Source organism: Ailuropoda melanoleuca, chromosome 15, assembly GCF_002007445.2.
Source record: "Ailuropoda melanoleuca isolate Jingjing chromosome 15, ASM200744v2, whole genome shotgun sequence".
NCBI lineage: Eukaryota > Metazoa > Chordata > Mammalia > Carnivora > Ursidae > Ailuropoda > Ailuropoda melanoleuca.
The window spans coordinates 64,027,998-64,054,095 of record NC_048232.1 but is presented as its reverse complement, the minus strand read 5'-3'; the positions used below and the strand labels follow the sequence as shown (position 1 = coordinate 64,054,095).

The 26,098-nt window shown below is 38.4% G+C and overlaps 1 protein-coding gene across 1 annotated transcript in view; it reads left to right on the top strand.

The window, feature by feature from the left end:
* UBE2N (ubiquitin conjugating enzyme E2 N) overlaps nucleotides 1-26,098 on the top strand; it is a 34,401-nt gene that overhangs the window by 5,948 nt on the left and 2,355 nt on the right. The window contains exons 2-3 of the mRNA XM_034644424.1: nucleotides 25,485-25,731; nucleotides 25,916-26,056. Of these exons, the coding sequence (XP_034500315.1) occupies nucleotides 25,485-25,731; nucleotides 25,916-26,056 (388 nt within the window). The remainder of the gene's footprint in view (nucleotides 1-25,484; nucleotides 25,732-25,915; nucleotides 26,057-26,098) is intronic.

Here is a 26,098-nt window from a genome sequence, read left to right as displayed (position 1 = left end):
ATGTTTTTAAGAAGCAAATAAGTTGTACTACAGTTTCAGGCAGTATGGATTGTGAATGTACCTTTGAATCTGTTATTGGGAGTTATGGATGTGTATGCCCTAGAGAAATAAATACCAGAAACAAGGGAATGAGGATAGCATCCACTAGGGGCTTTGAGCATTACAATTGTAGTCATCATTTTTGATGTAAGTGCCTAATTATTATATAATTTTACTTTCTAAAAATAGATCTGAAAGGCATAATATATGTAGTAATTTTATATCAAGAAATATTCCTCTTTTATGAAAGATGTGTTGGACTGGTATTTTATTATACAGTTGAAATTTTCTTTGCAAATGTGTATGAAGGACATCAGTATGGATATATAAATTTGGAGATGGAATAATAGTCAGTTAACTTCACCTGAAATTTTAGCAACTTCTAAAAATGCTTCCTAAGTGAATTATTTTGTTTTTGAACTGTTAAATAGTAATCTTTAATTTGTGGATTAAATAGGATGTAGGATCAGCATCATCTGAGAACTGTGGCGCTAGCATCTCTGGTGGCAGATACCATTGTTGTGTGATTGAAAGAACTGGATAACTGGTAAAGAGCCCTCAGAGTATCAACAGAAAGACTTCTTTATTAGCTATTCTTTCAAGAGCTATACCACACTATTCAGGCTATTTTATATTTTTAAAAGCCTGGTTGTAACTATTCTAAAATCCCTTAAGGATACTTAGAAATCAAAATTTTTTATTATTTTGATTTGGCCTGCAACTCAGATGTTTCTAAATGATTAGGATTCAGCTATAATTTAAAGTGATTTTATTTTATTTTGTTTTTGTTTTTTTTAAAGATTTTATTTATTTATTTGACAGAGATAGAGACAGCCAGCGAGAGAGGGAACACAAGCAGGGGGAGTGGGAGAGGAAGAAGCAGGCTCATAGCAGAGGAGCCTGACATGGGGCTCGATCCCATAACGCCGGGATCACGCCCTGAGCCGAAGGCAGACGCTTAACCGCTGTGCCACCCAGGCGCCCCTATTTTATTTTGTTTTATTTTATTTATTGATAAATAAGTCATCTCTGCCCAGCGTGGGCCTCGAACTCACGACCTTGGGATCAAGAGTCACATGCCCTGCTGACTGAGCCAGCCAAGGGCCCTTAAGTGGTTTTAGACATTGTTTTCAGAATCTAATGTTGACATATTTTGCTTTTGGCTAATCTGTTCAGATTTTCAAACTCCTTTAGTTTTCAGTATGTCTCGATCAGTAATTTGGTCTGTTTTGGGCAAATCTGTTTTTATTTTCAAAGTCTTTACAGTCTAGTGACTAAAGGTATTATAGTCAGGAAAATAGACGCATAACGGATGTTATCTTTATGTCTTGAGACTATGGGTGCCTTTATTTACAATTTTTAAAGATTTTTAAAAATAATTTATACTAAGGAAAATGTTACTCCCATAAAGTCTCTGTGTTTCTATGACCCTTAAGGACAATTGGGATTATCATTCCCTTCCCCTCTTACTATAGGGCAGGGACAAAAATGACTTTACTAAGCTAGTAAGAGCCCAAGGCCAAATTTCATTCTTCTGTGAATCGTGATTTTTCTGCCTTTTTATTATCCCTTTTTTTAAAATCCATTTTTAAGACATTTTCAATTCAAATAAATGGACATTTACTGGATGCGTAATATGTATTTAGCACTAAGCCAGGTGAACAAGAAGTGCATCACTATCTAATGGAAAACTCAGTCATGAAACAAGAAGTTAAAGTGAGGTGTGTTAGGAGAAAAGATAAACATGGGATTTACCATAGTCCGAGGATGAAGGAAATAGGGATGAGGGAATGTTTTCAAAATTGAAGGAGGAGGGGGTGCCTGGGTGGCTCCGTTAGTTAAGTGTCTGCCTTGGGCCCAGGTAACAATTCCACGGTCCTGGGATTGAGCTTGCACTGGGCTCTGTGCTCCACAGGGAGCCTCTTCTCCTTCTGCTCCCCATCGTGTTCTCTCTCTCTGTCAAATAAATAAATAAAAATCTTAAAGTTGAAGGAGGGAGAGTGAGTTTTGGGTAGATGGAATAGCAGGTAGGAAAGTTGAAAGAAAAAGAGGAAGAGAGAGTATACACACAAGTATACCATATTCCAGGAATCTAGTATGTGTGATGGATAATGTCTTATATAATTTTTAGGGTCCCATCAAGAAGTATTACTGTCTGATTACTTAGAAAGTTGGAATCAAAAACTGTTGGGCAAGGAATTCTGAATTGTTAAATTCAGACTTAGTGATTGAATCATTCACCAGAGTGTGTGACAACTGTTCCTTAAGTGAGATTGGTCATACAGCTTTTATTATGTAAGTGAGACATCTTTTATTGAACACTTCCTATGTGCTAGGCACTGTTCTAAGCATGTTACATGTATTAATTTAATTCTAACAGCAAACCTAGGATACGAATATTAGTTTTAGCCCTGCATTACAGATATGGAAACCTGCACAGAGGGATTAAGTGGTTGCGGGAGCTGTGATATGAATTTAGGCCCTCTAAATCTGCGTACCACAGGTGCTGTAGATTAAATGCACCAGAACTTATCTGCCCCTAGATAATAACTGGCAGTGTTTGTATTTTTATATTTTATCATTTGGACAAATGAAGTGGAAAAACGTGTTCATTGCAGAATCTAAGTGCTTAGCTTTCTTATTTTTCATCAGAAGTCTCCTTATGGTTTAGAGGCTTTTGCACAAGTGAGTCCCTGTTTAGTAACAGTTTCACTTAAGAGAATGACTTTGGTCTGGGGTGGTGTATTCCTCTCCTGCCCTCCTGGATCCTTTGATTTGGGGAGGTTCAGGGTTTGGGTGAGAAGGAACTAAAGAGCAGCTGTTGTCTCTTTCCTGCTGTTTCTTTACCAGCAAAATACATTTGAGGTATCACTGCATCAGAGCATAACCTCTAATGTTAATTTTAAACAAGAATTTTTTCATTCAATAAGCATAAAAATAGATTAGAATTATCTTACATTCCTTTATATATTAAATTGAATTTTGTGTGTTCAACTCAGGGAGGGTGTTTGTACCTGAGTTAATTTCCTCCCATTTTGGAGAGAGGGACAAGCGCTGTTCCAGTATAAGTCCCCTACACGCCTGCACATACTATAATTCTTGCTTTGGCTTTTTAGAAAAGATATTTTTCACAGTTGGAGGCACAGTGATTTACAACTAAAAAGCTTGAAGTTTCTTACCCTTAGCTGTAAAAGAGCTATTCCCATTAAGTAACATTTTTTTCAAATAAAACGCTCTGTCCACCCTGTCTTTATTGGTGCCTTTCAGGAAAGGGTTCACCTGGAAGTGCTGCAAGCTTCATTCAGGTTCCTGCCACCGATGTGATTAGAGATCAGTGAATACTTGGCCAAACCTTGCCTACCAGAATCTTCTCCCAGTTTAATTGGGACCGCTGTATTGGGTGATAGGAACTAGAAGGCATTTTCTGTGAACACTTGTTTATAATCTGAGTACTTAGTTCATGATTGTGCATCAGAATTATGTGGGGCATTTATAAATTTAACTTATAGCAGCCCAGCATGTTTTCTTGTTATGTTTTAAGATCTCCAGATGATTTTTACATGCACCTTGCAGAAACAATGGCCTTGTGTATGCTCAGCTTCACTGCAAAGATGGTTAGAATGTGGGGATACATGATACAAGTAAAATCGCATAGCTGGTACCTTCTCATACATGGAAAGCAAAGGCGTCAGTGGGGATACCAAAGACATGACAGTCCAGGGTGGGGAAACCATTAAAATAGGTTTAGGGAGAGAGATTTTAGAGCAGTGACATTTGAGCTATATTTTGAAGGGTAAGTAGAAAAGTGACGTTGTGGGGGGGGAGTAGAATGTCATTCCAGGTTAGACATATCAAACTCCAGGAAGATATTTGAGCAGTGCTAAAGCTGTAACATGAGTCAGCATTTCTTTGCTTGGACCACAGACACTTTAAATGCAGTCTTAATCTGAAAAAGTTTTTTTCTTCAGAAGTGTAGTTTATGTGTCTTCATTTTGAAAATTCAGTTAATGTACTAAGTATGTTATATACCAAAATAATCAAGTAATATGGATGATTTTCCCCTTTCTTTCGCTATTTCAGTCTTCAGTTCATAGATAAAATGGCTAACATCTTACTGAATATGGAAGGAAAACCTAAATGCTTCATTTATTTTTTGAAATATAACTCACCATAAGATTCATCCATTTAAAATGTACAGTTCAGTGGGTTTTGATAATTCACAAAGTTGTGCAGCCATTGCCACTAATTCCAGAACATTTTCATCACCCGGAAAAGAAACCTTATGTCCGTTAGCAGTCACTGTCCACCTACCTAGTTCCTCAGCCCCTGAGAACTGCTTATCTGTCTCTCTGGTTTTGTCTGTTTTGAACTTTTCATATAAATGAAATCATATAATACATGATTTTTTGTGTCTGGCTTCTTTCACTTAGCATGTTTTCAAGGTTCACATTATAACATGTATCAGTACTTCATTCCCTTTTGAATTTTTTGGCTGAAGTTTTCTGAGTAACTTTTAAGAAATGATAACACTGAATGAAGCAAAGCAGTAGTTTTATCAGGTAGATATTCTGTATTGGCTTCCTAAAATTAGTCATATTTGAAACCTACATTGCTTTAGAACATTCAAGAAATATTCTTAAGCCTTGTGAGCCATTGTTTAAAAAAAAGTAGTCAGTGGTAGTAAATCTTTTTTATTTTTTTATTTTTATTTTTTTTAGTGGTAGTAAATCTTTATCTTTGAAGATTAGACTTGATTGCTGGTCACTGAGAGAATTAAGCTAATGCTTGTGAATAATGGTTAAGAATCAGCACTGACTTTTATTCTTTATCTTAAGGATTAAGAAACTTTGTGACCTTGGCCAAGTCACTTAGTTTCCCTGGGCCTCAGTTATTTATAATTCCTATTAAAACTTGATGATTGTATGATCCCTTTGGGGAGAATTTGAAGCAATGAGAAAAAGCCATGGTCAGGTAATCCTGGGACTGAGTTTCCCTTTTGACTTTTAAACTGGCTCTTAGACAATTGAACAAAACAAAACACACAAATGCTGAGTAGTTAGCAGTATTCTGAAGTAAATGTGGTTTTCCAGCATAACTAGTATGCAGGCCTGTATCCTATCAGCTTTGATAGTTTTAAAGCCTTTAAATGCTTATGTTCTCCTAGGGTTCAAACCTTGAACCTTGTCTCATTATATTTTCTTCTGAACACCTTTATTTACTTTTACCTGACTTCAGTCCACATTGATTAGTGATTCCAAAATCTAGTGCTGAATTTCAGATCTCCAAATGCCTGCGTTTTATCTCCACTGAGATGTCTTGCAGACATTTTTAAATCCACTTTTTTTTAAACAATAGAATGTATTCATTTTGCTATCTCCGTTCATGTGTGTCAACACTTACCGTTTCTTCTTTATTATGTCAGCGTTGGCCTGAGATTTATTCCTCCTCTTCCCTCCCCTTGCTTCTCTTCCACATTCAGTTTGCTAGTAAGCCCCCGATGGATTCAGCCTCAGAAATGTTTCTGGCTTCTCCTAACCCATTCCTCTCTTCTCCTTCCAGTTGTCTTTGTATGTGGGCCCTGAGATTTATTCCTCCTCTTCCCTCCCCTTGCTTCTCTTCCACATTCAGTTTGCTAGTAAGCCCCTGATGGATTCAGCCTCAGAAATGTTTCTGGCTTCTCCTAACCCATTCCTCTCTTCTCCTTCCAGTTGTCTTTGTATGTGGGCCCTTATACATCCTCTCCTGATTGTTTTTGCAATAATCTCAGAACTCATTTGTCTTCACTTAATGTCCACCCATCTCCCTCTCTCCCCATCCATCATATTATTCTAAAAACATTGATGTGATCATGTGATTCTCCACTGTATATAGGGTAAAGTTCAAACTTTTTAACTTGGCATATAAGCTGGCCTTTTTGTCTTATTTCATTGGCATCTCCTTCCTGTCTCCCCTTTCTTATATAACTTCTGATAGTGATACTGCTTACTAGCCAAAATGATGTATTTTCCAACTTCTGAATTATGCCATGTTTGCAGGGAAGCATCCCTCATCAAATGTGACTGTCCAGCATTCTGTTTTGGCTTTGTTTCCTCTATTCTGCTGGGAAAACCTTAACAGTATAGTCATCTGGTTTATGTTCTTAATAACAAGTAGGTGGTGTTTTAGAATTAGAAATACTATTTTCTGTTATTTCAGTAGGTTCTGTCGAAAGAAAATCAGGGATAAAATTGAAGTAATTTGTTTTTTTTTTTTTTTTTTTATTTGAGAGAGAGCCCGGGTGTGGGTGTTCACGAGGTGGGGAGGGGCAGAAGGAGAGGGAGAAGCAGCCTCCCTGCTTAGCAGGGAGCCGGACGCGGGGGCGGGTGAGGGGGGGGCTCGATCCCAGGACGCTGGGATCACGCCCTGAGCCGAAGGCAGATGCTTAATAACTGAGCCACCCAGGCGCCCCTCAATTGTTATCTTTTTTGTTGCAGTAAGGACACTTGAGATCTACTTAGCAAGTTATAAGTATGCAATGCATTATTATTAGCTGTCACATAGGATACATTAGGTGTACAGAACTTATTCATCTTATAACGGAAAGATTTTACTCTTTGATCAGTATCTTTCCTTTTCCTCCACCTTCCAGCCTCTGGTAACCACTGTTCTACTCTGTTTTTAAAGATTCCACAAGTACGCGAAATCACGCATATTTGTCTCTCTATGTTTGGCTTACTTAGCATAATTTCCTTGTTGCGAATGGCAGGATTTCCTTATTTTTTAAAGCTGATAAAGAAATATTTTAATTTGCTCTTTCTAACCATTGGAAAAATAAAATACTTGGCACTGCCTGGGTCAAAGTTTTGAGTACCATATAGACTTTTTAAAAAGTCAGTAGACCCTTGCTCTGATGGCTCACACACATACGTACTAGCCTTTCTGTTTTTTACTGCTTAATTTGATAATAGTGGATTAACCCTAACAGGGCCATAAACAAAGGCATTGGAGAATTCCAGTGCTGGCTCCCTTCATTGTAGGGGTTACTTCAGCGATTTTTCTGTAATAGGATGCAGCAGGGCCCTGACAACCAAGAACCCAGTCCTAGTTGATGAGCAGGCTTTCTTTCGTTCCCTGTGCTCCTCAGGTGTGTATTAAAAAATGCAGCTATTTAGGTCTACTGTCAATGAAAAAAGAAAGTAAAACTAGCATATGTTCCCTCTTATGAGTAATCAAGTTACAGCAGTTTTAATATTCTTAGAGTGCACACACACACCTCTTTACTCCAAAGTGCTCCTTTATTTCTTGAGTTGAATCATCAGGCCAATTATGGTTATGATTTATGTATATTAATTTCTTAAACATTACAAGTATTAGTATGTTGAATATCTGCTTTTTTCTTTATATTGATTATAGACAGTTCCCTCTGTTTATGGCAGACTGAAAAAAATATTTAATTCTTTCTGGTTGTTATATATCAGCCACTTTTTTTTCTTTAAAGATTTTATTTATTTGACAGAGAGACAGTCAGCGAGAGAGGGAACACAAGCAGGGGGAGTGGGAGAGGAAGAAGCAGGCTCCCATCGGAGGAGCCTGATGTGGGGCTCGATCCCAGAACGCTCGATCCCAGAACGCTGGGATCATGCCCTGAGCCGAAGGGAGATGCTTAACGACTGAGCCACCCAGGCGCCCCGGTATCAGCCACTTTTATATCATAAAGTCAGTCATACAACTTCTGTTGGAAAACAAATACCTTGAAAAAATGTGATTAATTGCAAAGTACAGAAATGTTACCCATTTCCCTCAATATTTAGAGTCTTTTTCTTACCTCTATTGAAAAAGCTTTATGATGGGAGTGAGAAGATTGAGAAGGGATGTTTGTATCCTTTGGCAGGGAGATCCCAGGAATTGTCCCCTTCCTTAATCTAGATGTTTTCTATAGGTTACTTTTTTCTTTAGATTCATTTGACTCCTGTATATGTGCAAGTATTGCCTCAAAGTATTACCTAAGCTGTGTGCAAAATTGCTGGACCCTATATCTTCTTCCAGGGGTACTGGAGAAGTGCAGTTTGGGAGAAGTTGGTTGTATGGTGGTTGGGAGTCTCAAAAATCTTCCCAGATTATGAAATTCTGTTTGGGTCATTTACACTTGGGTGTGTCTTACTTTGAGCATATTATCAGATGGTTCTCTGAAGAGCATCTAGCTGTAGTCTGCTGCTTTGAAAAGTGAAGAAGGGTGGATCTTAGTTGGTATAGTGTTGGTCCTGATGTCTGTGAAACTTACATATTGATACCAATAAAACCACTTTAAAAAAATTGAAGTATATTTGACACTGTGTAACATTAATTTCAAGTATTACAACATAGTGAATTGGACAAGTTTATACCTTATGCTATACTCATAAGTGTAGCTAGCATCTGTAACTGTACAGTGCTATTTATTATAACTGTTGACTATATTCCCTATGCTGTACCTTTTATTCCCGTGACTTATTCATTCCCTAACTGGAAGTTTGTATCTCCCACTCCCCTTTACCCATTTTGCTCATCCCTTCTGGCAACCATCAGTTTATTCTCTGTATTTATGGGTCTGTTTCTACTTTTTGTTTTGCTTTTTAAATTCCACATGAGTGAAATTATATGGTATTTATCTTTGTCTGACTTATTTCACTTAACATTATAACCTCTAGGTCCATCCATGTTGTCTCAAATGGCAAGTCACATCCATTTTTTGTAGCTGAGTAATATTCCACTACATGCGCATGTGCACACACGTGCACATACACACACACACACACCCATATCTTCTTTATCTATTCATGGGTATTTCTCATGGATACTTGGGTTGTTTTCATATCTTGGCTATTTTATTTAATGCTGCAGTAAACATAGTGATGCATATGTCTTTTCAAATTAGTGTTTTTGAGTAAACCACCCTTCGAATCCTGAATTTGATTATTTGATTTTAGTTGCTAGATATGGGCATTGTGGCTTCTACCTGTTCAAGTGGAATGGTTCCCAGACATCTAGGGACCTGAGGTGCTTGCATGGCCACCCTGTGGGGTTGGCATTTCCTTAATTGGCATAACTGCCCTTCTACTTCCCTGCTGTCCTTTTATCCTTTGCAGAGTGGAGGGCACGGAGGCTTAGGGTAGTACTAGGTGGTGTGCAGGCAGCTGGGCTTATCCTTACTGTGGCAGTTCTGTGAACATGTGGGAGCTGTCACATATATAAAGTTGTTACTTGGGTGCCTGGAAAGGGTGAAAAGAGCTTTAAAATATTGTGGCGGTAGAATAGGAAGGAGATACTACTTCCAAGTCTGGGAAGAAAACAGAGAAAAGATTGAAATTATTAAAATTGAGGAACTTAGAATGCAGAGCCCCATCTGGGATGCAGAACTCTGAAGAGAGTCCCACCCTCTACAGGGACACATGACGATGAAGTTGGTGCTCTCAGTGTGAGGTAAACTGTAAATTGAATGAATGTGCTGCAGAGATGTTGGATGATGCTCACAGGCACCGCAGACAGCCAAGAAACCCAGAAGAGGCAAGTTCCCTCTTTTAGTTCCTCTATTTAGCACCTCTCATCTGCAGAGTTTAGTGCTGAGTCCCTGGCAAAGCAGAATGTGGTTTGCAGAGTCCCATCTCCAGAATCACAAAGTATAGGATAGTGAGAGATAATTACTTTACATCTGACATAGATATAAATTTCCCAGTGTGGAGGTTTTAGAGATAGAAAGCTGCCTGACCTTCTGGCCCAGCCCATGATAGATAGGGAAGAGCAAAAAACCGCTAAGATGTGGCAGTATTTGGCTTGACTTCAGAATCCCTGCAGAATTAGGGATTTTGAGATTAAAAAAAATTTTTACTGTTTTGACTAAGCCTAGTGTAAGGGCACCGCTGCCATAACCCCCCCACCCCCCATACACACCATTTGTCAGGATTTTTTTTTAAAGTAAGCAACATACACTGTAGATAAATGCCTTTGTTCCAAATCAGTTGAATTTTTCCCCGTTTTTGGACCAACCCTCAGATCTCAGGACAGGCCAGAACTGTGTGCATTCAAACTAGGATGTTAGAGAAGAAAGTAGGCTTAGAGAAAGTGCCAGAGGATACAGGCAAATGGCTCCTCAGGAGTTTACCCTTGCCCCTATCCTTGGTGACTGCCTCAGCTCTGAGGACACTTCTTCATAGACTTTTAGAACAAATTAAGAAACATTTTCTATTTTTACCTCAGATACACCTTACAGTTATAAAGAAACATTTTCTATTTTTAGCTCAGATACACCTAACATGAATGTATTAGATGTAAAGCCTGCTGGAGGCCGAGGATTCCAAGTACCAGCTGTTAAGTGTAAAAGAGCCCTTGGCTGCCCTGTGCTTCTAGCCCATGTTCTGCCGCTTGTGTACCTTTCTGGAGGTGGTTCTGGGGCTTAAATGAAATAACATATGTAAACATCCAGGTCAGTTTTAAGGATTAATTCTTGTGTTGTCCCTTGGAGGGAGTTGGAACTAAATTTATCTAGCTTTCTAATTCATTAGCTTCTGAAAATCCAATGTCCTGCCCAGGGTTTGGCCATTTATCAAGGTCTTGAGGTTTTCTTTTGTCTGTAGTTCTGGGATTATATATGCTTTTAACCTAAACACACAGTTCAGCCCTTTAAGCATTTTCCATAAAAGACTTCACTATGTTGTTGCAAGCATTTTGCAAGTTTACAGATTTTTATTGGAGAGTTAGGAGTTTAGCAGCCAGCGGTCATCAGGCGTCTCATTGGCTCTTGGTGTTTTTCCTCTGGGTTCTTCCCTCCTGCATTGCTCCACTGCTCAAAATCTCTAATGCCTGCTCAGTGTAGCTCCTGCCTCTAAATCCCAACAAATACTCAGGTGAATAGGGGCCCTGTCTACCCAAATTAAGACCTACTTCCTGCTCTCAGTAAGCTCAAGACATACACTAAGCTTTTTTTTTCTCATTTTAAATAAACTCTATTAAGGTATAATTTACATACAGGTAATGCATCCATTTTAAGTTTACCATTTAAGTTTTGACAACAGTTGTGAAACCACCATCTTGTTAAGATCTGGAACATTCCATCCCAGCACAACACTTAATCAAAAGATTATACTGTTTTGAAGTGGTGTGTTTTCACTTATGCAGAAGGATATTTTTCTGTGGTGTTACACATTACCTTTACAACATCTTTTTCTCATAGGCTTTGGTGTGATCATTATTTCTGGAGCTATACTTTTGAACACATTCACAGTTTTTCCTTGGGATAAATTCCAAGACATGAAATTTTAAAGGTTGGGTTAGCTTGTAATCGTCATCAGCCATGTATATGAGAGCCAGTTTTCTCCATAACAGTAAATAGCATTTTTTAAAAATCTTTGTGTATGCTGAGTTTTAAGGGTTGTCTTATAATGAGACATTGTCACTTTCAAAATAGGATTACTTACAATGCTTATTCAATTTCCTTGCGTGATTTTATTTAAAAACATTTTTTCTTGCTTTTTTTGGTAAATAGTACTTGGACATGTTACAAAATTCAACAAAAGGATACTCAGCTGAGTGTCTCCCACCTCTCAGTCATCTAATTACTTTCCTCAAGGAAACCACTCTTGGACCATTTACATCTGTTATTTTATAATTTTGTGAGCTTTTGTAATCTTTGAAATTTTGTTATTTTTTTTAGGTGCAGTTTTACATCATATTAGTTCACACTGCTAGCAAGCCCTAAGTCCAGCATTCATATTGTTGCAGAGACTGGCTGTCCCACTGAAGTGGGTGAATTTGACCCAGTACTGTTGTACACAGAAGCTCTATCATATAATATGTCTGCCTCAGTATGTAAATTTGTGCTTATTTCAGTTATATTAAAATCGAGTTGTCTGGGTCATTTCTTTTTTCTGGCTCAGTGGCACAGGACAAAATAATCATCTAAAATCATAGAAAAATAAAATATCTATTGAGTTATATACTCCAGCTGGCTCTCTTAAGATTATTTAACTTTCGGGGTGCCTGGGTGGCTCAGTGGGTTAAGCGTCTGCCGTTGGCTCGGGTCAAAATCTTAGGGTCCCAGGATTGAGCCCCGCATGGGCTCCCTACTCAGCGTGGAGCCTGCATCTCTATCTCCCTCTGCTTTTCCCCCAGCTTGAGCTCTCTCTCTGGCTCACTTTCTCTCTCAAATAAATTAAAAAGAAAAAGATTATTTAACTTTCAAACCAGACTAATACTGTGTGAAATAATAAAATCTCAAAAGTACTCAAGAAAACAAGATTAGTTTCAAATTCTTCCAAAAACCTTAAGGTAGAAGACTGAATCTTTAATATGTCAGCCAGTTCTTATTAGCAGAAGATCATTATTAAACTTGAGAAAAATGATTAGATTATCAGAGCTACTAAAGGGGCAAAGGAAACTTAAGCCTGATACTCTGGTGCTTAGTATTTGGTTCTTTAAGTGCACAACTTGTAAACAGAATAGCAAGGGCAAAGCTTTTGAGCAGAAGTATGAAATAGTTCATGAAGATTGGGTTTAAAACTTTAAAAAATCCTTATTTTTAATTTTTTTTTTTGCATATTCCTGCCATTTCTGGCCACTGTCTGACTCCTTAAAACCTTGGGCCTGCCATTTTGAAAGTTCTTGAGTCCCGCTTTACCCTCTCCGTATTTTTTTTCAGGAGTAGTTAGTTCTGTTCATTCAGCCCGTGTGGAATGTGAGACACTCTGGTGCTCAGCTGCAAACACTACACCTGGGCCTTGACCTATAGGTACTAGTGTAGCTGGGGAGTCAGACAGTAGGGGGGAATATGTAAGGGATAGCTTTTTGCAGAAGGTGCACCCCTACTGCCCAATAATACTCCTGCTTTTTCAGTCACTAGTATTTTCTCAGTTGCTTACCGCTTAGGTGACAGTTGACTTTTCATAATGGTTGAAATGCTGGTTTGTGGGCAAAATAATGTTTAGCGTGTTAAATGTCTTAGATACTTCCTAATTCTGAAGAGCAAAAAGATTTTGGGTATGTGGAGCTGTGTGGGTTATGTGTGGCATGAGCACAGAATGTGGGGGGTAGGCTTTCTGGGTTTGACTTGGAGCTGTGCCAAATACTAGCTTGTACAGCCCACTTGACCTCTACTTCTTTATCTGTTTAATACACTAATCTAGCTCTAAGATGGTGGGGAAGGTTGGAGTGCAGAGAAGAGAGCTTACCATAATACAGTGAACTTTATGATGTTCTTACTATTTTCTGATTTTGCAAAGATGCTGCTTCATTGTATATCTGGAAAGAATGAATACCTTCTCAGTGTGGGTATACTTGTGTTCGTCATCTGTGTATTAGTTCCACAAAATGGATAACTGTAAACATAACTGTCTGAAATGGGGCATAGATTTTTTTTTTAAAGCGCAGTGGATGCCCATTTATCAACAGTGGGTAGAAAAATGGGATGTTTGAGGTAAATAATATATTCTGATTTTATTGGAATTATCATTTTGATTTTATTAGAATTACCATATAATTGATTTTTCATGAGTTAGACAATAATAAAGTTGATTTGTATTGCTGCTAAACTGAAGTTTTATTCTTTAATCCAAAGTATATGGGATCTTGCACTGTACATCTTCAGGGGGTGCCATTCATCCAGACTGGTGTGAATGGGCCTCTCTTGGAGCAGTGCAGTATGGCAGCCTTGTTAAAGGATGCTTATTTTGGGGGAGACAGAATCCCTAATATCTGATTGCTTTCTAATTTATCTCAGTTAGTATGCAGTATTTTTTCTTCTTGTAGTTTGGATTTTGGACAAAGTTATGTCAAGTGGCACAACTGGATTGAGAATGGAAATCTGGACCAACTGTAACTTTTTGTTTGCCTCACTGAAAATTTCAGCTGATCTGCTTCTGTCTTGTCTATTAATAATAAGGATAGGCCTTTCCTGTTAGTGGAGACCTCAGGCATTTAGCAGTTAAATTTTGTTGTGATTACCACATTTGAAACCTGAAGTAACTAGTGATCAAGGATTGATTAAGTAATACATGGTAGCTGTACAAGTGTAGCCACTAGCTTGTAGGCCAGTAAAAGTGCCTATTTGTGCCACATAGTTTGCGAGGAATATTGATTAATTTACCTGTAAAGCAACCAGGAAAGTGGGGTGCACTGACACAGTAAATGAAAAAAGGTAAAAATGTTAAGCTGTTTTTAAAAGGACTTTTGTCTTTATTAGAATAAATGCAAACATCCTAAAATGTTAACCAAATTTTGGTTATTAGGAGTATAACTATTTAAGTCGCTGTTGTATTTTTCTTTAATGAGCAGGTGGGAAAGAATTGGGGAAAAAAGCAGGTACCATTAGCAACAGATTTCTTCTTTAGATATTGAGCATTGGCATAGATGCTGGGGATACAGTCCATAATATCTCTTCCCTCAATACGGAGGGCGAAGTAGTGAACAGTAATTACAATGTTAAAGAATATTATAGGGGTGCCTGGGTGGTGCTGCTGATTAAGTACCCCACTTTTGGTTTCAGCTCAAGTTGTGATCTCGGGGTCTTGAGATTGAGCCCTGCGTTGGGCTCCGTGCTGAGTGTGGAGTCAGCTTGGGACTCTCTCTCCTTCTTCCCTTCCCCCCTGCTCTCTCTCAAATAAATAAATAAATCTTTAAAAAATAAGAGTATTATAAGAGGGGACCTTTTAGTAGAAGGGACCATATAACAGTAATATTTAACCCATTCCAGTGTTAAAATGTTAAGTCAATTTTAGTGCTAAAGAGAACCTTTGAAATGTTGAAGGGATGAATGTTTAGAAGGTAGGGGAGGTTAAGCGAATTTGTATGATTGTATAACAGATTGGTCCAGTTAGGATTAGGGTTAAATAGAGATGTTTTAGCTCCAGGTTTTTTCCCTAGAAGATATACCAGGCTGTCTAGTTGGAAGTTCGCTCTTTTAATGTGAAATTAGCTCCCTCTTTAAAGGCTGTTAAACTAGGTAGAAGTTCTTTGATAGAGATTAGCCAACTTTGGTGCTCTCCTTTGACCTCATTTAATCCCAAAGAGATACTTAGCTTCTTAACCACTGCATCTCCCCAACCACTGGTCTTGTTAACTCTTACCTTTTCTTCACTTTCTTTTCTGTCTAGTTTAGGCTTTGTATTTTTAGCAAGCAATGGAGGTCAACTTTGGCTAGTTTAAGTAGAAATAGTATTTATTGAGTTATTAGGTATCTCACATAATCTTCAGGGGTGGCAAAGAAAGAGGCATTCAGGAAACAAAGCTCAGAATCACATCATGGTGGAGACTTCACTGCCAGCAGTGTGTGCATTGTACTCTGCAGTTTGATTGCTGATGCCAAGTACAGAATGCTCCACTAGAACCCCTTCTGTTGCTGTCTAGAGGTAACTACTGCTGTTATCTCTAGAATGATCCTTCTGTTGGATTTTAGCTTTGATGCACAGGTTTCGACTGAGCCTAGGTCTCACATGCTTAATAGAGAGTTAGGAAATTTTCTAAGACTAAAGCTTCAGTTGAGGGAGGTGGGGATCCATAAAGTTTGGGGGGTATTATTCCCCAGCGAGGCTCTTCTGCCTGTCAGATGGTCTAAAGGAATGACGAACATCCACTGTGAACCTCATTTTTCTCATGCTGGCAGACATAATCCTGTGTGACATGGATAACTTTTTCTATTTTCAAATAACAGTTACTTCAGACTTTAACATTCTTAAGCTCCCATTCCGACATTATATTAAGGAAGGGGAGGGAAGGCATGAATGAATGGGGGTATTTTACTATTGTTTAATTGTAGACAAATATATAGAGAAATGACTGAAATTACACATAAGGGCCTTAAAATGAATTATCAGCTTCAACCAGTTGAAATTTTAAGAAAGAAACCCACAGTCTGTATCATTTCTAACTTAAATGCTGATTTTTTTTTTTTTTAAGTACAAGTTCACTGGTTTTTGCTAAGGCATCATTCGTAATTTTAGTTTTCACTCTACAGAAACAGGCAATTAAGAAATTGCCTATTTTCATTCAGGATGAATACAGAAGACCTTTCCTCCCCTACCTACTAAATTATATACTTTTCCCAGAATCTAAAATATGCAAGTTTTAAAAAAATGCTTTTTGATGGGTTTGCTAACAGTGACTTAAGGATTTTATTACAGCAGCAATCTCAATGAAATGTTACTCAGCTAGATAATCTCTTCATTCAGAGTTCCAAGACATCCTGAAGACACAGAATTCATTAAGACAGAAGGACAGTTACATTATTCAGATCAGTAAAGGCATATTTTAAATTTTTGAGCTGGTGCTAAAGAAAGTCCAGGCAATGAAGTGTTTATATTATCCATCAAATCAGAAACCAAGAAAAAATGGGAATGTTAACTTTCATGAGTCTACTAGTATTTACAGTGCTGGGTATTCACAGGACATTTTTACCATCAAGAATTTCATGAGTGTTTTATGAAGGAGTAGTTGGCATTGTTTTCAACTGTGATGCCAATATTTAGAAATCTTTCAAAAAAAAAACAGAAAAAAGATGGAGATGTAAAGTTATCTTTCCAGAAAACTTTTGAAATGTCTTTAGAAATAAGCAAGAACATAATGTGCTCCCGGTCTAGTCCTGTTCATGTAATTAGTATCCCTAATCACTCCTGTACCTTCTCTAAGACCTTGACATACCCTATTTGAAAACGCATCTTTCAAAAACTGACATTTATATGTACTTTATACTAAGAGAGAAATAAATTCTTGGGGGACAAAGGGACTTTTTAAAAATTCTTCCTTTGAATTAGTTGATACAATGTCATGTACAAAATAAACATTTGTTAGTAAATTCATATTTCAGAGTCACAACATTTCAGAGCACTTCTGTCACTACTTGTCACAGTTCGTTATTGTTACTTGATTTTTTTATTGATTCTCTGCGTATCTGGACACAGTGCTTAATAATCGCATAGAATCCCTGCCCTTAAGGAATTTACAGACTAGTGGGGGCAGGAAAAGGAACACAGACTGCAGTATAACCTGATGGGTTTAGTGGAACAAAAGAATTTGTGGGTGATAGACAAGGAATTAGCCTAATGGTTTTCCCTGTTGGAGGTACACTTTGTTAATAAGATTTTCAGATTTTTGTCTGTTGTCAGTAATCAGAATAATTTAAATGCCATTCCTAGGGTGGAAGTTCCCTACTACTAACACAGTAAGTATAGTAATTCTTCTTATCAGCTCTGTGTGGTGCCTGAGCACACAAACATTTATTCATTGAACAAGCATGTATTTAGCATGTCATCACCACCATTTGCTAGCTGGAGTTCTTATCTTCAAATAGTTATTGTCCTAGCTGTAGTAAGAGGGGTGGTGTTAATGTCCAGGAAACTGAACTATAGGGGAGATGCTTCCAGACTAATTCAGACCTGAGAAACAAGTTGATTGAATATACTTAGCTTTTCAGAAGTCCTTCCCTGGCTTCCAAGTCTCTTCTTTTTCACTGAACTTAACAGAAATACTGATTCAGTCTTGGCTTGAGAGAAAAAACTAGAGATTTCTAGCCCAGGTCATTCCATTCCATCTCTTGGGTATTACTCCAAGTGGAATATAGAGTACAGTTGACCTTTGAAGAATACAGGTTTGAACTGTGCTCCCTGGTCTGCTTATACATGAGTCACTTGTACGTGGATTTTTTTTTTGTTTTAATAAATACAGTACAGTACTATTAAATGTATTGTCTCTTCCTTATGATTTTTTTTTTTTAAGATTTTTATTTGAGAGGGAGAGAGGGAGCACATGCGCACGCAGAAGCAGGGGCAGAGGGAGAGGGAGGAGCAGACTCCCCGCTGAGTAGGGAGCCAGGCTCAGGGCTCCATCCCAGGACCCGCAGATCATGACCTGAGCCAAAGATGCTTAACTGACTGAGCCACTCAGGTGCCCCTAATTTTCTTAACATGTTCTTTTCTCTAGCTTACTTTATTGTAAGAATACAGTGTATAATACATATATAAAATATGGATTAATCGACTTAAAGGTAAGGCTTTCTGGTCAACAGTAGGCTATTAGTAGTTAAGTTTTGGGGGGGGGGTCAAAAGTTATGTGGATTTTCAGCTGTGCAGGGGGTTGGGGTCCCTAACTCCTGTGTTGTTCAAGGGTCGGCTGTACTTTGTTGCTACTTATCAGTCCAACTGGAAATAAAGCTTTCCATCAAAGGGATACCTTGCTCCAAAATCTTAAGATTTAGTCCTTGATATCTGGAGACTTTGGAAGGGCTTCTTCCTTTTTTCCTTCTTCTCAGAAGGAAATTGTGAGGTTTATGTGTGTGGGAGTAGAGGGAGAAGAGGAAGGTGGAGGGTGTGCCTTGAGAATCGTTATTCTCATCTGAGTTTAGGGTAAACATTTTAAAAAAACAGTGAATTAGGGTAAAATAATTTGTGAGCTGTAGCGAAGGAAGCGGGGTTGAAATACGTAAGTGATGTCTTTCGTCCACTAGGGGGTAGTGTGGGCTGTAAAAATTAAAATTATTCCTCAGGGATTGACTCTTATTTCTTCATGTAGTTGCCTTGTTTCAATTAATTTTTGTCCATGCTATGTTTTTTTTCAAATGGCTACAAATCATTATTTTCAAACACAATCTTGTGGCTGTAACAAACAATAACACTTACCCACATTCCTGTTATTAGTGATTCAGATGTTCTGACATTACTGTTTGTATAGAATTTTTTGAGGGGGAAAAAGTGATACTTTTAAGTTTCTCTACCAGATTTTACTCACTATATGAAATAAATTATTTTAATAATCTGTAAGTAACATTATAACAGAATTGTCTTGTGTTTCACTGTCCTGTATGATAGCTGCTAGTCCCATGTGGCTCTTGAGCAGTTGCAGTGTGGCTAGTTTGAATTGATACATGTTGTAAGTATAAATTACTAGATTTTGAAGACTTTGTATGAAAAAATATTATAAATATTAATAATTTTTATATTGATTACATGTTGAAATGATGCTTTTGAATATATTAAATCAAATACTGATTTTTTAAACTTTTTTTTACTTTTTAATGTGGCTAGTGGAAAATTTAATATTATATTTGCAGCTTGTACTTCTGTTGGGCAGCACTGCTGTAGAGAAAACATTCATCAACCATTTTTATCATGCTGTACATACCTCTAGCTGGCCTTATGATTTGTAAGGAAGTGGTGTAGAGGGGAAGTTGAGCACAGTTTTGGCTCTGTTTCTTTTTTTTTTTTTTTTTAAAGATTTTTTAATTTCTTTATTCAACAGAGATAGAGACAGCCAGCGAGAGAGGGAACACAAGCAGGGGGAGTGGGAGAGGAAGAAGCAGGCTCATACAGGAAGAGCCTGATGTGGGGCTCGATCCCATAACGCCGGGATCACGCCCTGAGCCGAAGGCAGACGCTTAACCGCTGTGCCACCCAGGTGCCCCATTGGCTCGGTTTCTAATCTCAGCCAAAATTAATATAGTCAGTTCTATAATGAGATCTGTGCATTCCTAAACTTCATTGTGTTGACCAAAATTGTGCAGTAAAAACAACATGGCTCATGGATAAAATGTTAGCGGCATGACACTCAAAAATGTTGGTGACGTTTTTCTAAAATGCCCACTTGTTATATAGATGGTGACGTCGTAGATGCTCTTAAAGTAGTTTACAGTTGAAAAATAGGCTTTTGCTTCTCAGTAATCCCCAAAAAGGAGCCCTGTTTGTTAATGTTTTAGAATTACTTTTAGATGTAGTTAACAGAGGTTGGAGTAGACAGAGTAGATCTCAGTTTGATAAGACTAATTGTGATAACAAAATTGATAATATTATCAAGTATAGTCCGATGGCTCTTGGGTGAGATGGTCTGAAAGATCCACAGTTGACATTAGTAATACATTGCATTTTTGTGTTTCAGAGAATATTCTCTTTTAATTTTAGAGAGTGAGAGAGAGGGCATGGTGAGGGGTGGAGGGAGAGGGAAAGAGAGTCTTAAGCAAACTCTGTGCTGAGGGCTCAACATCATGACCCTGAGATCACGACCTGAGCTGAAACCAAAAGTCAGATGCTTAACTGACTGCGCCATCCGGGTGCCACCAGAGAATATTCTAAATAGGGAAAAACCTAATTGCTGTAGATATATGTTGGAGGTGTATATAGAAAGTTATTAAATGGATCAACTTTTCTCATATGCACATTGTCACTCCCTTTCCCTCCCTCCCTCCCTTCGAGGGGGGAGGGGCAGAGGGAGAGAGAATCCCCAGCACACTCCCTGCTGAGCATGGTGCCTGACCTGGGGCTAGATCTCGGACCCTGAGATCAAGACCCGAACCAAAATCAAGATGTTTAACTGGCTGAGCCACCAGGGGCCCCTGCCCCTCTTTTTCTAAGAATACTGTTTATTATCTAAAATTTTACTGTACATAATTCAGTCATTGCCTTAGAAAATGTAGTTTGTTCAGTCATTGCTTCATAGTGAGCGCAAGTTGTTAATTAACTTTAAAGTGGAACAAGACCTAGTTAAAGGAATTCAGTTGACAAACTTGTCAAGTGCTGCAGTTTACTGCGGTATAATCCTGGAATTTGCTCTTCAAGTCCCAGTAGATATATTGATGACCAAATCAATTTGATGTTATTTAATTTCTTTTTAAGGTATTTACAGCATGAACTATTACACTCACTCTGTAAGATAAGATAGTTTCCTTTAGACTAAATCTTGTTGCCACTTAAATTCATACTCTATTTTTATGTACTTCCTTTTCTGCTTTTTAGTAACTAATTTAGTAACTAATTCCCTAAATAGTCTTTTTGTTCTGTACGGCCTAAACTCAGTTCTACCTGCGACTGGGTCAGAGGATTGCTTTTAAACAAGTAGGATCATAATGCAACTAATGGTTATTCTGTTTTCTTTAAAAACAAATACTGTTATTTAGTAAATCTTAAGATCTGTTACTGTGTTTTGTTCTTAATTCTTTTTGAGTTCGTTGTACATGGCTAAGGCCTTCCTATGTGATCTCATTTGTTAAGTCTTTCTGCAGTATTATCTCTTTTGATCTTAGCAACTCTGCATGAGAGGTAATCTTAATTATGATATAGATAAGTCAGCTGGCTGAGACTCAGAGCAATGTAAATTATTTGCTCAAAAGTAATAGTTAAGTAAGCAATGCAGTAGGAATTCGAACCTGTTACTTCTAGACTTGAAGAAATCATACTGTACTTCACTGTCTTTCTACCAAAAAATAATATAAAACTAAAAAAGGCGTTTCATAGTTGGTTAACCATGTGTGAGTAGTAGCAGCAAGGATTTTATTTCCTACCCACTTTTGCCTTTTTCGGGAAAAAAATTGACTCCAAGTTCTGTGGGTGAGACTTGTTCCATTTGGTTTGGATTTTATTCTTTTTTCCTCCCATACTTCATGTTTGGGAAATCAGTGCCATGTAGTCAAATAATTATGCATCTGTTCATTATATCAAAATCCATGAGAACTTGAGAGCATACAAAAACTGTTTCAAAAGGTTTTCCACACCTAAAAGGAACACATTATGCTAGAATATGTTTTGATTAAATCTTATAATTGATCCAGCCATGTGATATGTTTAATATGTACATTCTTTAGAAAGACTCTTATTTTGAGGAGGAACTGAAGATGAGGAAGGAATGCTGAATCTCTGACAATGTGTTCTAAGAGTGATTTTGAGGTTATTTTGGGATATGATCTTGGAGGCCCTTCTGGCAGCTTTTTTAAGCCTTGAATAGAGCTACTACTGCTTTGTGTAACCAGGGACTGGGATTTTGGGGCTCTTAGACCCCAGCCTTTTCTTCTTTTTCCCAGTCTCCTTCCTTATGGATATCTAAAAATAGGAAGACCTGGGGCAAAACAAGAGGAGGATGGAGGTGAGGAGAGGTCAGAATTCAAGGAATTTTACCTTCTAGTTTTTTCTCATTCCTTTACTCTTACTGTTGATCCTTAATATTTTTATTTATTAATTTTGCTAAAAATGAAGACCAGCAGCCTCTTTTGTTCTAATTCCATGTTGGAGGACTTCCCACAGTGGGAGGCTTCAAAACCCCTTATTGCCTCTAGAGGTTTTGTTTTTGTTTGTTTGGTTTTTGTTTTTTTTTTTTAGATTTTATTTATTTACCTGAGAGAGGAAGAGAGCGAGAGAGTGAAAGAGAGAGAGAGAGAGTAGGCACAAGCTGGGGGTGGGAAGGGGCAGAGGGAGAGGGAGAAGACTCCCTGCTAAGCAGGGAACCCGATGTGGGGCTTTATCCCAGAACCCTGGGATCATGATCTGAGCTGAAGGCAGACACTTAATCAACTGAGTACCCAGGTGCCCCTCCTCCTGAGATTAATAATGCTCTAAAAATGTTTTACTTTGAACCTAAAGAACATTTTGCTGAAGGTAGTTTTACAGCATTTCAGTTTCTCATTTGCCCTTGCATTGCCACGATTAAAACAAAGTAAAAAAATCTAGTCTCTAATTAAAGTACTTAAGGGCATTACTTTAAATGGCTATGGGTTTAACACAGTTTGGAAAAGGGTTTAATTTTTTATCTGCATCTTATTATTTCAGTGTATGACAGGGAAATCTCTTTTAGTATGTGCCTTGTAGGCTGCAGAATGAAAATGGTGTAAGGTGCAGGAGTTTTCTTAAGTGAAGACAGCGTAAATACAATATTCTAATTGTTTTTCATATCTAAAACTTTAGATACAACAGTGTTCTAAAACTTCGACTGCACATGCCTATTGAAAATGTTGAAAATATATTACTAATATATAAAATCACACATGGTATTGTCAGTTTCTTTTATTGTGTTAACTATTTTTGGCTAAAAGTAAGTTCATAAGTAGAATTTAGATTATTTCTTCCTATGCCTGAATGGATCCTTTTGTTTTCTTCCTGTGATGTGCACATCCTGCTTTGAATAACAGTGCTTTAATGTTAAAGATGCAATTCTGGTAGTTTATTCCTTGTTCTTTGTAACATCAAATAGATTCATAATTCAGCAAGTATTTATTGAACATCTGTGGTGCCGGGCACTGTTCCAAATGCTGAGGATGTAGCAGTTAATAAAACAGGCACAAATCTCCTTTTATGGCACTTCCATTCTGTACAAAATAAGTGAGATATGTAATATGTTAGTAGTGCTGTAGAGATAAAATTAGGGGAATAGGGATAGGGAGGGTGTGTGGTAGGGTGAAATGGGCTTTTGCAGATTCAATTGTGGAGGCTTTACCAAGAAAACACATTTGAATGAAGATCTTAGGAGCTCTGAGGGAGCAAACCAGATAGAAATTTCAGGGGGGACAAAAGCAAGGGCAAAGCTTTTGAGGGAGGAGTATGCCTGGCAGGTTGGAAAATTACAAAACCGCTAATCTGGCTGGAGCAAAGCGCCAGTGTGGGAGTATTGGGGGAAACATAGTGGAAGATGACTTAAGAGTAGCCAGAGTGAGGGAATCATATAAAGCCTCTTCTTGGGGGGCCATTACAAGAACTTTGAAAGTTCTGTGAAACAGACCCAGGAGGGAGTGGGGAACAAGGTCAGAAGCAGGAAGAACGGAGTTAGGCTATTGCAGTATGCCAGCTGATAGCTGATGGTGGCTTGGATCAGAAGTGTAGCCACAGGGTGGTAAGAAGCAGTCCAATAGATTTTGAAATTCAAGCTAAAAAAGTATGCCCATCAGATTAGTTGTGGTGGGGTATGAAGGAAAAGATTTGATCAGTTGGAAGGATGGAATGATCGTTAACTAATGTAAAGAAGGCTTTGAGGGAAGAGCAGGTTGAAGGTAGGTAAAGTCATGCTAAGTTTTGGGATGCTTATTAAGACACTCAAGAGGATCTGTTGAACAGGTTGTTAACGATGGAAGAGGCGTGATACAGGGGAGAGATCTGTGCTTTAAATGAATTTAGGGAGTCTTCATATACAGGGAGTATGTAGTATTTAGATTCATTGGACAGTATGGGCTCACTGTGGAAGTGTGTAGATAAAGAAGCCCTAGGACAGAGCCCTGGCTCACTTCAGTGTTGGGGAGTCAGGGAGGGAACCGGCAAGCAGGTTGCAGCCAGACAAGCAGGAAGAGAATCAGGATACTTGGCTGCAGGAAGCTGGGTGATGTTTGGCAAGGAGGGGGCAGACCAGCTGGGTAAGATGTTACATTTAGGTCAAGTAAGATGAAGATTAAGCATTGTTCATTTGATTTGACTATGTGGGAATCACTGGTGACCTCAACAGGCAGGTTAGTGGCTAGACCCTGATTGGAGAGTTGTGTTCAGGATAGGAGGGGAGGAGAAAAATTGGAGACAATCAAGTATAGGTAACTTTGAAAGAGCACCAAAGCAGTGGGGTATTAGCTGGTGGGAGGTGGGGGGAGAGTGAGGTCAAGTTTATTTTCTCCTCTTACTGGGAGAAATTACAGCAAGTTTGTACAGTTTGGGGAAATATCCAGTGAAGAGGGGGAACTGATGATTCAGGAGAGGAAAGAGATGGTAGAGCAATGTCCTTGAATAGGTGAGGAGGAGATGAAATCTAGTGCTTTAGAGGAGAGGTGGGTCTTAGCCAAGAGTGACGGCCTTTTCATCCACAGTGACAGGAGGACAGGCAAAGCACATGGGTACACAGGTGAAGGTGGGTGTACAAATGCTACAGTGGCAACTTAAGGAAGTGTCTGTTTTCTCGTGAAATAGAAAGCAGTGTCATCAGCCAAAAGTGAGGGTGAGGATAGAGATACTGGAGGTTTGGAGAGAGAGAAGAGTATTATAGTTCTTTAGGAGAGAAGGAGAAAGATGGGAAAGAGAACTACTGATTGTTGGGGGGCAGCATATAAGGGTTCAGTGTCAAGGTTGTTTATATTTCTCTTGCCCTGATTAGGTGCCTAGGCACTGCACTTGGCCCTCCTACATTCGTACCCTCTGTTTTTTGGAGAAGAGATTTTCAGTGACTTTTAGAACTAATTTTACTTTTTAAAAAATTAATTAATTAAAAGATTCTATTTTTAAGTAAACTCCACATCCAGCGTGGAGCTGGAACTCACATCACCAAGACCAAGAGTCTCATGCTGTACTGACTGAGCCAGCCAGGTGCCCCTAATTTTACTTTTTAAAGGTTTTGGTAGAGTTTCAACAAAGTTGCCTTTACCTATGTGATAATCCCAGTGTTATTTTTTTTCTCTTCCTCTCCCCCTCTCTCCTCCACTCGCCTCTCCTCACTTCACTTCCTAGTATAAAATCAGTTTCATTAGCCTAATTTCTATTATCAACATATTTTCAGGCATTTGTAGCGGCAGTGTATGTCATCAGTATTCACTTGCAGTTGCATTCAGGTGATTGGGATTATTTAGATAGTCTTTTCTTTGAACTTCGAGTTTTATAAAATAAATAAAAACCCTTTGGGAGACTGGAGAAGTTCTGTTATGTCCATTCCCAAGAGGTGAACTTAATTTTTAGCTTAGCAAAGTGACATTTGTTTCATAAATGTATCATGTTTTTCTGTTGCAGGAAACCCAGCGTTTGCTGGCAGAGCCAGTTCCTGGCATTAAAGCGGAACCAGATGAGAGCAACGCCCGTTATTTTCATGTGGTCATTGCTGGCCCCCAGGATTCCCCCTTTGAGGGAGGGACTTTTAAGCTTGAACTATTCCTACCAGAAGAATACCCGATGGCAGCCCCTAAAGTACGTTTCATGACCAAAATTTATCATCCTAATGTAGACAAGTTGGGAAGAATATGTTTAGATATTTTGAAAGGTAAGTGTTACCTTTAATATATGCTATTAAGATTTCTCCTTTTTCTCTTAAGCATTCCATATTGAGAATCTGAATATTGTAATCTTGCCTTATATAAAGAGCACAAAGGTCTGTGGGAATGAAATGCAGTAGTTCTGGGGCTGTTGTTTCATGCTTGATCATTCTGGGCCTATTGCCTTCATAGATAAGTGGTCCCCAGCACTGCAGATCCGCACAGTTCTGCTATCGATCCAGGCTTTGTTAAGTGCTCCCAATCCAGATGATCCATTAGCAAATGATGTAGCGGAGCAGTGGAAGACCAACGAAGCCCAGGCCATAGAAACAGGTATTTAACATCTGTTCTCCTTCACACCACTTGCACTTTTTA